The 12,584-nt window shown below is 40.7% G+C and overlaps 1 protein-coding gene across 1 annotated transcript in view; it reads right to left on the bottom strand.

The window, feature by feature from the left end:
- The window catches only part of SPTAN1 (spectrin alpha, non-erythrocytic 1), a 42,695-nt gene that overhangs the window by 11,180 nt on the left and 18,931 nt on the right, over positions 1–12,584 (bottom strand). Inside the window, 19 exon segments of the mRNA XM_036393753.2 lie at positions 168–376; positions 591–695; positions 1,041–1,178; positions 1,311–1,442; positions 3,127–3,141; positions 3,614–3,776; positions 3,902–4,005; positions 4,541–4,687; positions 4,810–5,007; positions 5,138–5,237; positions 5,386–5,567; positions 5,680–5,824; positions 5,984–6,075; positions 6,396–6,443; positions 7,443–7,478; positions 7,829–7,852; positions 8,370–8,474; positions 9,045–9,243; positions 11,380–11,439. Coding sequence (XP_036249646.1) covers positions 168–376; positions 591–695; positions 1,041–1,178; positions 1,311–1,442; positions 3,127–3,141; positions 3,614–3,776; positions 3,902–4,005; positions 4,541–4,687; positions 4,810–5,007; positions 5,138–5,237; positions 5,386–5,567; positions 5,680–5,824; positions 5,984–6,075; positions 6,396–6,443; positions 7,443–7,478; positions 7,829–7,852; positions 8,370–8,474; positions 9,045–9,243; positions 11,380–11,439 — 2,202 coding nt within the window.

The following is a 12,584-nucleotide window of genomic DNA, read 5'->3' as shown; positions in this document are numbered from 1 at the left end:
GTGTTTTTATGCTTACTGGTATTTGACCAACGAAAATGGCAGGTAAGAAACCACACCCAAAGGAGTTTTTCTGGACTCTCATTGACGCAGTTGTTGGAAGGCAGCTCTAAAGCCACACTAAAGGATATGAGTGTTGTTGGCAAGCCCAGAACTTCCCAAACACCCACTTGATCCAGGACTCCTCGTCGTCCATGTCACGGAAGAACTGGTGCAGGCGGTGGCTCTCGTTGAGCTTGGCGCGGCGGGCGCTGGCCATGCCCTTGATGCGCTGGAAGCGCCCGTTGATGGTCTCGCGCTTGTCCTTCACCTGGGACGTGTCAAAGGCGCTGCTGGTCATCAGACTGTCAGCCTGGCTGTTCAGGTCCTTCAGGCGGTCCTGGACACGGAGGGGAGAGAGAGCAGGGATTGCTCAGAGCTCGTTTCTGTGCTCATTGTGTCAGGATGAAAATCAGAATCTGACTCGGAGTCACAGGTTTTGTTAAAGACCACATTTTGACAAGTCTGTGACTGCAGCTGGTATCAGGAGCTGTACCCATAGGATTTGCTCATGACTATGATTTATCTTCCAAAACTAAAAGGGAAAGCAATACCTCATGAGCAGATATATCAGCTTCCAGTAACTGGTGTTTTTTCAGAAGGTTGTTAACAGATGCCAAGTCCTTCCCATAGTCTTCAGATGCCAACAAAGCCTCCACCTGGGGATGGAGAAGGAAACATAGAATGAAGAACAAATTGTGGTTCACAAACTCCTTGAGACTATTATGCTTTAAAACCATGCAAATTACTTCTCAATTTTCTACTAAACCTTTACCTTGTCACCTGTTTCATACCTAAAAGGTTCCATGCAAATTTGCTTCTTCTCACGTTATTGTTCATAACTAATAACACATATACAAGAATTTTACTGGTAATAAGGTTTTTTTTTAAATAAACCTAGACTTGCTCAAAGATAAACAGCACTCCACAAAATCTAACATCAGCAAAGGTAATAAAAACTGAAAAAAAGATGCTTTGCAAGTAATTAACTCCCATCTTATTACCTCTGAAAGCCAAAAGTCAAAGTCCTTGATGCCAGTATTGAAATTCTGTTGCTTATTAGCTTCTTTCAGTTTCTGACTCTTCTCTGCTGATTTCTGTACCAGGAACTGCCACTGGTCAGCCAGGGCAGCCAGACGTGCCTGTCAGAAAGTGAGAAAGATGAGTAAGTGTCACAAATGAAACATGAAAAAAGTTCTGATCAATGCAAAACCAGAACATGGTGGAAGTTACACTGCTGAAAGCAAAGCCAAGCAAGACTGGGAGGTGCCCACCTTGACGGCGTCCTCGCTGCCGGCGCACGCGCCCCTCTCGATGAGGGAGTTGCCCATGTCGATGACGCCGCGGATGCGGTCGGCGTTGGCGTGGAGCTCGGCCTCAAAGGCCTGGTGCTTCTGGTGCTTGCTCTGCAAGGACAAACCCAACACCATCAGGCTCTGCACAAAGGGCTCCTCCATTGTTCTCATGGGCTTTGTGCACAGGCTGAGCTGAAGTTCTCTCTGGGGAGGGAATTTACTGCTCGCTCCAGTGGTTACTCTCATTACCTGAGAAACCGCCAAGTTTTGACCTGGCAAAACTGTGGGTGAGCTGATACACAGAGCTCTGGCAGCATGTTCTGCATTTCACAGGTGCCAAGGCAAAATTCCCTGCACTGAGCTGAGCTGTTACTGCAGTAAAGAGTCCTAGTTTTCATTGCAGCCCTTTGAAAAGCAGCAATTACTTATATCCTCAGTAGAGTAGATCATCCTTTCTACTCCAACAGTAACTGCACAAATTCCTACTTCTCTTCCTAATCTATAGGTAATTAACAGAAATCACTGCTCCAGCTTATCTGCTTTCTGCACAGCTGTGATATTAGACATACACAGCCCCATTGTATATATAGATAAATACTGAATTAACAGTAAAAAAACAGTTAAAAAAATGTAACTGAATTATTTGGTAAGAATTTTTTACTGCCAAGTTGAGAGCACCATGAGAACAACAGGAGCCTTGGTGTGGGAAGGAGAGTGCAGCTCTCATGTATCCATGATCCATCCACCCACCAGGAGTATGACAACAGCACAAAAGTGACAAGACAGAATTTGCAAGTATAAACTGGAAATGCTAGTGACATTGGACATGGGTAGAGAGTGTCCTAGAGAATGGGATGAAAGGAAATGTTAGATCAAAAATAAAAAAGGAAAGATACTATAGCACTGGTATGAGAAATTCTGCATGAACTGCTTCATTTTGGGAACTGTAAAACTGTAACCCCCAAATCCTGAGATTATGAAAGCATATCCTTCAAAGCTAGCTCTAACAACTTGGAAAATTCAATTTAAAAGCTGCCAATTGCATATCTCCATATAATTACCATGACAACAAATTGCAGACAAGCCTTTCTAGTTTAATATTTTTTTTTTCCAACTAAAAAAATAGTAATTTAATGTACCACACTCTGAAGCGACAAATTATTCCTTCATTTCTTACTCACTGGCTTCCCCTTTCTTTGTTCTATCTTCTCCCTGCACATATCCTCATTTTACTCTCCTTCTTGGATTCTTACAAGTGCTGTCAGCTTTCCATCTGGTACATCTCTTTTTCTGGAGTGTTCCTTCTGCTTTATTCCCTTCTATGCTATTGCAAGAACTAAGCCAATCAAGATCTAACATTTATTGAATCCTCCATCTTCAGCATTTGATTCTACAAACACAAACTCATGAATTTGACATTATGCCCTGTTTTAAATCATCACAAGTGATGATCAAACAGCCAAATTTCTGAAAAAGGGGGACAGAACCCCATTCTCCTATGGGCTAACTCCTAAAAAACCCTAAACTACATCGTGAACGCAGCATAAATTAAACAGATCATGCAGAAAACCTGCAAAACAAATACATAAATAAATGATGCTGAATAGGAATGAACAAAAAAGCCACACCCATAGGACGAGGATCAACAGCTGTACCTGGATGGAGGTCAAGAACTAACAGAAAAAACAAGAGATTACATGAACTGATGGATGGAGCAGCAACCAGAGCTTGGGCTTACACAGAAGCTTATACAGAGAAAATAAATTCACATACCAGGCTAGTCCAAACTACTTACCAGCAGTTTGGAAAGCTATAAAACAGATTGAGAGAAGTAGTTCAGTGCATTCATACTACTTCATAAACCAGAATTAAAACATAAGAGATAACTTTATTCCTTAATACTGAAAAATAAATGAGATTTCACATTCTAGCTGAGACCCAAGAATTCCATTTCCTTATTGTCTATATGCTGGGAGAGAAACAGAACAGCCACTTGGGTTTCTTTAGGAAACTTTCTGCTGCAGATACCACATATCTTATTAATTATATGCATGAATAATTAATTATAGGCATGAATAATTACTAACCAAGTCCTATTTTGGGTCTCCTTTCATGCATAATGTAACTTCCATTTTCTCCTTGTTGAAAGGAGAACATGTCCAACATGATGCACTATTCTGTCATCTCTGAACACGAATTCCTCAGCATGGATTTTCAAACCAGAGCAGGCCTTGCAAAGTTAACAATGATATTCTGATTTTTAAGGCAAGAACCACATTCACCTGGATATTTGTGGGATCCTTATAGGACTCATCACTTGCAGTCTGAAGCTTTTCACTGATCCAGGCTTCTATTTCATCCACATCACGACTGAACTGCTGGAGGGTCTGAGACTCTCCCAGCTTTGATCTCTTCTCAATCATTTGGGCTTTCAGACGAAGCCACCTGTGGTAATTTGACACATAAAATGAACAAAACACTAGAGCCACATGAGGCATCACCTTCAACAGCTACAAAACATCCCCAAAGAGGATTTCCAGGACTGCCTTCTCCTCCCAGGCAGCACTGACCTGTCCAGGACCTCGTTGCGTCTGTTGGCGATGACGCCCTTGGCGTAATGATCTGCAGCGATCAGCTGGTCAGCAAAGGACTGCAGGACAGCAATTTTCTCTTCCTAGAAACCAGAAACCATGAATTAGAACTGTGGTCCCCTAAAGTCAAATGATGAGCAGCGTCTTGAACAGAACAAGCCTTTTTATCTTCTTTAAATTCACATTACTGGGACCCTATGAAGGAAGTCTCTCTTCTGCAGGACCTGCAGAGTTCAACTTAGAACACTTTTCAGCTGTGGCTTTTAGGAAAAAAAGCTCTTTTGGGCTAAAAACTTCAGCAGTATGATCTCTCAATAAATCTAGGCAGCTTTCTGCTACAAGAAATTTGAAATATACCCTTTTCTGCCACAAATAAAGGTAAAAAGTAATTTCAAATCAGTAGATTTACACAAATACTTGCCACTATTTCTACACTGTCTGTAGGCAATGAAATACATCCTGATCTGCACAAGCTGCTTCTAAACTTCTGCAGCAAATTCCTCATGGCTGAATATTCAGATTGAACTTTAGAAGCCATACATAGCAGAACTCCTTTTGCTAATGATTCACATGAGAAAAAGGAAACTATTTTCACCTGACTTCAGCTACACTCCTCACCTGGACATTGATTGCTTTATCAAAATCTTCATGTTTCTTGATGAGTGCCTCCACACTGTCCAAGGAGTCTCCTTTATCCTCTGTATTTAAGAAAGCCTCCCGTGCAGCCATCCAGTTTTCAGCTTGTTCACAGTCCCGATGAAACAGCTGGGGAGAGAAAAATCCAAAGCATGACCAAGACAGCTCAAGAGCACTGTTATCACCATGAAATTGAAAACTTTTTAATGAAAAGAGGAATTGTTTTTCTTCTCCAAACTGCAGCAGAGTACCTGTAGTTCCAGGCACTGGTCCAGCATCATTCTGCGCTGGACCCAGGCCTTCTCCAGGTCTGTCCGTTCTTGGTCCAGAATATCCAGTTTCTCCTTGATCTCTGGGCTGGCATAGTGTCCATGGGCAAGAAGCTGTTGTCCAAACTGTTCAAATGCCTGGAAAGTGCCAGCTCTTGCATCTATTTCTGTGCGGTGCTCCTGCAAGGGGCAGAGATGTGCTGCTCAATAACCAGAGCTAGAACTGATCTCTTTTTGGAACTCTATTTGGAAAGTATCAGAAAAAAAGAAACATTTGTTGAAGTTTATGATACACTTATCTTTGACATACCTGGTGCCTTTCCAATAAAGCTTCAGCTCCAGTCACATCCTTTGCGAGTTCATCTGAGGAGACCAGGCCCCGGATCCCATTGATCCAAGACATGAGGTCCCTGTGAACACACAGTAATAGGGAATTGTTCCCTCCCTCCACTGAAATAAGTCACAACTGAACCCTTCACAGAAATATTCCTGTGGAACAATAAGCCAGGTGTACTCCACTAATAATAAACAATTTGAGAGGGGGAATCACATCCGTACCTGAAGTCACTGAGGAAACGCTGCAGGTCATGAGAATCTCCCAGCTTCTCCTTGCGCTGGTCAGCTCGTTTCCCCAGACTATTCCAAGCCTGGTTCAGCTCAGTGCATTTTTCTTGGAGATCTTCAGCAGATTCTGGGTGTGACTGGATTAGGCGCTGGGCAGTTTCACCAAGAGAATTCACCTAGGATAACAGAAAGGGAAATAAACACAGTGAAGACAGAGAGAACTGCTATAGTTCAATCATTTCTGGTAGATAAAAGGAAGTTTTTGAGTTTTCTTCCTCAGAATCTCACCTTGTCTCCCAGAGCTGCCAAGTCTCTCTCAAAGCCTTCATGTTTACGCTGCAGAGCCTGAACACTGGCCAGGTCATGCCCATAGTTGTCTGTATTTAATGCTTGATTCTTCTCCTCTATCCATTCCTTGGTTTCATCAGCATCTCTAATTTGGAGGAAGGAAAGGCAAAAAGAGAATTAAAAGACCACCCTCCTCCACTGAACAAGCTGGGGGTTGAATATGATTTGTTTAGAACAGGTCCTGCTGTATTTTAGAATTCTTGATTGAGAAAGCATTTGAGTTCAGACCAAAGAAACCCCTCACCTGTGGAACCTCTGGACCTCATGGGCACTGCCCAACAATTGGCTCCTCTCCTCTGCCAGCTGCTGCAGGGATCTCCAGCGCTCATTCAGCTCCTGGATGATGGAAGCAAAAAGTCAAGACTGGCCTTTCACTACAGGTAAAGGTTATTAAATTCTGCTTCATTCCAGAAGAACGCACAAATTCAGATAGCTTAGTTAAATAAAATAATTTGAGGGGTTTCTCCTGAGCTGTAAAATCAAATTATTTTATGTATATAATATAGTGATCTAACGTGAGAAGCACATGCTGTATATACTAATGCTTCTTTCAATAAATTGATTCAAAAGACTTTATAAAGCTTAATGAAAGACAAATCCTATGGAAAAGGATGTTCACAAGTTCTAAATAAGGTCAGAGAAAGTTGTGGAATTACCTTGATTGAGTTGAAGGTTGCCACAGTGTGTACCATCAAACGTGCAGACTGTGTGAAAAGGCAGAAATAAAAAATATAGCATTTAAGTCAACTCTAACCAAAAGCACAACAGACGGAAAGAAAAGTCCTTAAAAAACTAAACAGAAACCACTAAGAAAGACAATGAAAGTAAATTACAAAAGCAACTAAGAATAATTGGCTGTAATTCCTAAGGTCTTATAGAGCAGAGTAAGAATAGTCAGAACTCACAAGTAAGCACTATCATGTTAGTGTGAACTGAAGCAAACAAATCTTAATGAGGACAAAGAGGAGGAAATTTAAAGGCAACATTCAATACATTTATTAAAAACCCCCCAAATCTGTTTGCTAAGTTACTATAACACTCTTAGAATTCAATGTACATGTTTGTAATTTGCAAAAAAATACTTTAAAAGTCACCAGTTCCGGGCAACATGGTTGCATTTTCTGTCAAAATTTTGCATACTAACCTGTTTTCCCCACATTCTCACAGCTTAAAAGATGTACAAGCAGCTTTAAGTCTAACAGGGTGGATGCAAGACATAAAGCATGGGAATGAAATGCTAGGGAAAACACAGTGTTGGAGAATTTAAACAATATTTAAGATATTTTTGTGCTTTAGCAGGTGACAGCACTTCCATTGTAAGCCTCTAATGAATGGAGAAAGGCTTCTTCTAACTATTGTAGTAAATAAGCTGGAGATGACTAATGGGATACAGAATATTCCTTACTAAAGGAGTATTGACATAAATGGTTTTGACTTTGAGGAATAAAAACATTTTTGTTGTAGCAAGCAGAAAGCAAAGAACTCATGCAGACTGAACAAGGGATTATTCAACATCTACTGCCCAGAAACTGGAAACCCTCACACTACAAGCTCAAAACTAAACAGAGTTTTGTAGCAGAGAGGTAGAAACCAGGCTGTTGAGAATTTCTATGGATTAGGAGAAGCAAATGGTCTAAAAAAAGATGATATGCTGTAATTTTGTTTTATTTTCTTGTTGTGTGCTACTAAGCAATGACACCTACCTTCCAAGGAGAGGCTGTCTTAGAATCAGTTTCATCCTGTTTGAAAATGTGAAGAAACAGCTTTAAATACAAATCAGAATCTAAAACTATCAGAATACAGTAAAAAAATCTTGAAAATATCTGTGTTCAATCCTTAACAGAGTAAGTACATTTTTTAATGCAAGTATTTGTATCAGTTTGGGTTATGCTGCTTGCTTTGATCTGTGATGTGGGGCAAGACACTCAGGAAATAAAGGGATCATACATAAGATAAACTTTGAATGTCTATTCAAAGTCATTAGTGAGTTCCATCATGGAAATGAACTACAATTATGGCTGAACTTCTCCTTGTACATCCCAAACCTGTTACAATTGCCACTCCACCCACCTCAGAAATCAACACTTACCCTGGGCATCATCCCATAGACTTCCTGCAAAGGAGACAGGACAAACAATTTGTTATTTTCCAACAGAAAAAATATTTTTTCCAACACATACTTAGTTGGCACAGGATAAGATTATTTATAGCACAAGGATGTAAAAAGCTGGCAAAAAAACCCCAAACCAAAACAGAAAACCCACAAATGCCCTCCACTCTGAATTTCACTCTACTTTATTTTTCTTTTTCCTTAGCATTCCTCACCCATTTTCCTGCAAATAATAAATGCTAAATTTCAAATTTATATGAAGCAAAGTTAATGCATGGATTCTCCATGACTTTTAATATTATTGTAGACTTTCCATTCCTAAAAAAAATAAAGGAAAAAGCTCTAGATGCTGGTGCAATTTGCTCTAGCATTATTACAGAATATAATTCTAAATGTCTTCTTGGGATGGTCACACTAGAAAACAGCCTGAATCTTGCAATGCCAGGCAAAGATATCAGACAAAAGAAAGGAGGAAAATATTTTGCTTCTTAGATTAGAATAAGGCAGAGAAAAAGAGCACCTGTTGCTGTACTGCTTGTACTTCATCTGCCATCAGCCCTTCTGACTCCAGGTCCTTGGCAACCTTGTTTATATCCTTCAGGCGTGACTCGTTGGCCTTGAGATCCTACAGAGACCAGGGAAATATCCCAGCATTAAAATTCACCCAAGCAGAACACGTGGAACAAGGTGGCTCCCCAGGAGAGCCCAGTGTGTGAACAGCAGGAATTGAGCACAGTGACCCTGAATTCCCAGACAGCCTTGCCAAGGAATTCCAGCTGCCAGATTTTTTTTTCCACCCATATCTCAGGGAAATACCTCTACAGATGGAAACCAAATGCATCTTCCCTTTCAATAGGAACAACTTAGCTGAAGGTTATGCTTTACACAAACTGAAATTCCTCCAAAGCTTGGCAGACTTTACTGCAAAGTGTTGAAAGAGAATTTCAGCTCTCTGGGAGCTGAGAAGCATGGAAGAACCTGGGGAATGTAATCAAACTGAAGACACTTTAATATGGGATTCTCTATCCTCACAAAATAAAATTTAAAAATTTATATATACCTTCTATGGACCTTTTATGCCCAATCAAAGCCATATTTCCTACTCAGCTATGAAGAATTGTCATGGACACATGATCAGAGAGCCTGAAGGGAAAGGCCAAGATTAACACACACATTATGCAGCATCACCACATACCTTCTGAAAATCATCAAATTTCTTCTGCAGAACTTCCACCTGCTCCAGATCAGCACCCACTTCCTCACTGGTGAGTGCTGCTTCCTTCTCATTGATCCACTGCTGGAGCTCGTTGGCTTCACGGAAAAGCATGAACTTCTTGCAGCTTTTTTCCAACATGCCTTTACGTTTTTCTCCCAGTTCCAGGAGAGAGTGATACCTGGGACAAGCAGGAAAGGAAAGCAGGGAACAATCAGATGGAACTGAATCCAATCACAGGAATTTCCTAAGTACTGGAGTCCCCAAAAATGGGGAATCCCTGAATTTATGCCCTGTTCCACTACAGGATGAGCTACTCATGTGCAGTTGGAAATGAAGACTGTCCATGTCTCTCCTCCACATGGATTGCACACCAAAATGAGAATTCTCACATGCAACACCTCACTGGGCAAATGCAAACCCAAATCACAGCCTAGACTGGGGTAGGCTCTTAAACCACATTATCAGTGCAGGGCAGGAATGACTCCATAGGCTCTTGCTTGCCAAGGGATATTTTCCTAGAGCACACCAAGTTTGCCATCAGGTTATGAAAATCCACCAGCCTCAGGACATAAACATCTTCACTTCACTAGCCATTTTCCAGGGCAAAATCTGCTGAATGTTTAAGCAAGGTGTGAATCTTTGATAACACACCTATATTCAACTGGGAAATCCATGAAACTCATTTCATGTATGCTTTTTCTATCTGTGGAATTCTCAACATCAGTGATATAACTCCTCCTTTACATTAGAACAGACACAAAATGAAACCTCAAAAATCTTTAAATTGGTCTGCACAGGTAAATAAACCTCTTAAAACCAGCCAGTTATTTAAAATCATCTTGTAATCAACTAGACATAGATGATCCTACAAGAACTTTTGCTATTGCTGAAAAAAGCCAAGAGCAGTTCTGCAGTCACTGATACTGAATCACAAACCTCTCTAGCAATGCATAATGCCTGTTTTTTAAAATCCTGCATTCAGAAAAAACACACTCTTAATACTCATTTTTACTTTAAGTCCTCCAGAAGATGAGATATTTTAGCTGCATCTGGAAGGGCTTTTATGTCCTGAATCAGTTTGGACATTGGTCTACCACAGTGATCAACAGCAGCAATAGATTCTCATTATTAAGCACATTCCTTCTGATGTTATTAAATCAAATAATACCAGACACTGCTGAGGTACCTGCAGGGCCTCAAATGGGGATGTTTTCATTTCCCACCCTGAAGCACAAGGGCACAGACTGAGCAGTTACAACCTCCCAGCCTGAGGAGTTCAATCCTGCACCATTTTCCTAACCAACAGCTCAGAGATGACAAAGTCTCTTCCAAAAAATCCTCAGTATCCTGGGCTGTAATATCTATATTACCAAACTGATAAATCAGCTCTCCTTCCATGGAAGCAGGGACTTTGTGGCTTCCTGTTTGCTGTAGTTTAAGAGTGGGCAGAAAGGAACTAGGAATCTTTCATATTGGATTTAAATAGAAACTTTCTAGCCTGACTTGAAGCCTGCCCTAACTGCAGCTGTTTGCCTCAGCAAACAGCATTAGGTATTAAGTACTTGTAAAGCTCATAGAGGATTTGGGGCAAAACTCTTTCAGAAGCAAACCTAACCTCAGAGCTGCTTTGCAACACTTGAGAGATTTACATAAAAGTGTCACTTTTAATTTTCAAGAAATATATTTGCTATGACAAGCCAGGCACAGCCAATGAACACCGTGGCTTTGGATTTCCCAGCAACCTCCACCAGTATAATGCAAACTTGATATCTTTTCCAGGAGACACGAACACAGGTTTCAAAATTTAGTTAATGTTAAAATGAAAGAATAATCACCCTATATAAATAATGGTTTTTGAGCACCCAGCATGAATGTTACTTTACATGACAAACCATGACAGCCCCACCATTCCTAAACTCTTAAGACATTCAGATGTCATGCAATACTTGGTAGATGTATTTTATATATATTTATATAAACAAGGTAATATTTCCATCTGCACTTCAGAAAATGCAGGAGATGCTTTTTAAGGAAAACAGTCCAGATAGCCCTAAAACCTCTTTGTAAGCAAAACCAGTGTGATGGAATAAACATGAACCAATCCAGCAGCACAGAGGTGCCCAGCAAGATAAGCAGCTGCTTGTGAGGAACAGAGGAAACACAGACCACCACATTCATCTAAACTAATCCTCCTTGCAGAAATGGCCTCCTTCACATCTCTTTGGAGCAGCATTCCCAGAGAAAGAAACAAAGGGAGGATGAGCAGTGACAGTGTGGAGACAGCATGGTTTAGGAAAGGGCTAATCCTACTCACAGTTCTTCGACCTGTTTCATACGCAGAGAGACACTGCCGACCTCCTTAGTAATGAGAGTCCTGCACAGACAGGGAGCACAGCAAATGCATGCGAAAAATTAGTCAGATTAACAAAAATAATGAAAGCAGCAGCTCCATCCATGGCTGGTCTGTGGTAGGAGATGGGTAAGAGTTCACATTTAAATGGAGAAAATTAGGAGTTGTTCAGAAGCAAAGCAAATCAGATCAGGAGTACAATTCATGTAAGGAAACCTCAGCAGTACAGTTGAGCTCTCTCTGTAAGGTCTCCTCATTTCCTCATTATTGTGCCATGGGATTAGAAACTAAAAGGTGGTCCCCTCTCCTTGGCTCTAAAATAAGGCACCCTGTTCTAGTTACTAAAAGCCACATGCAAACCCATGAAGGGATATTGATAGAAATTGGAGGAATATTCAATAATGATATTATTAAAATCCTCACCAATGTGCCACTATTCTCCAGCATTTTTTCTTCCTGCTGGTAAAAAGGTTTTTTGTTATGGGTTGGTGGGGTTTTTTTGTGTGATTTATTTTAATTCTAGAGCTAATGCCAGTAATTATTGCATGGCACTGTAATAACTGATGACTCAACACAACTGAGTGGGAAGAAATTCTCACACAGAACGACAGCGTAGCTGCGCAAACAGATGGGAGTACACAGAAAACTTTCAGCTTCAGCTTTCAAGTGGCTTGATAAGAGGGGCTAGCACTCACAGCTATCACCCACAGCCCTTGCTTGAATTAATCTCCAGCCACCATGTGCTTTAAGAAGGCCATTACTAAGCAGCCTTGCAGTTTTCTGTTTGAAATGATATGCTGCTCTTTTAAAAAAGATTATCAAAATTGAAAAAAAAAAGAAGGGGGGGACACATTTTAGCTCCTATAGTGACAACAAATATTGGCACCACATTTTGGAAAAAAAAGTGATGAGGTAGAAGCAAAGTAGCCCCAGCTCATAAGGAGGGCACCTTCAGAGGCAGCCCTGTATAGGGAGAGCACTGTACTTAATGGAATCAAATTTAAGAAAGCTTTTCAATACAGATCACACGTTAAGAAGTGACAACTACATATACAGGAGTTGCTTAGGACATATATAATTCACAAACAAGTTAAGTAGTTAAGTACAACAACAAAAGGAACACAAAATACTCAAGTCAGACAGTAAGTTGAGCTCTAGTGTCATGAGTT

This window comes from Molothrus ater, chromosome 20 (genome assembly GCF_012460135.2).
Source record: "Molothrus ater isolate BHLD 08-10-18 breed brown headed cowbird chromosome 20, BPBGC_Mater_1.1, whole genome shotgun sequence".
Classification (NCBI taxonomy): domain Eukaryota; kingdom Metazoa; phylum Chordata; class Aves; order Passeriformes; family Icteridae; genus Molothrus; species Molothrus ater.
The sequence above is the reverse complement of the archived record's forward strand: the minus strand, read 5'-3'. Positions and strand labels throughout refer to the sequence as shown.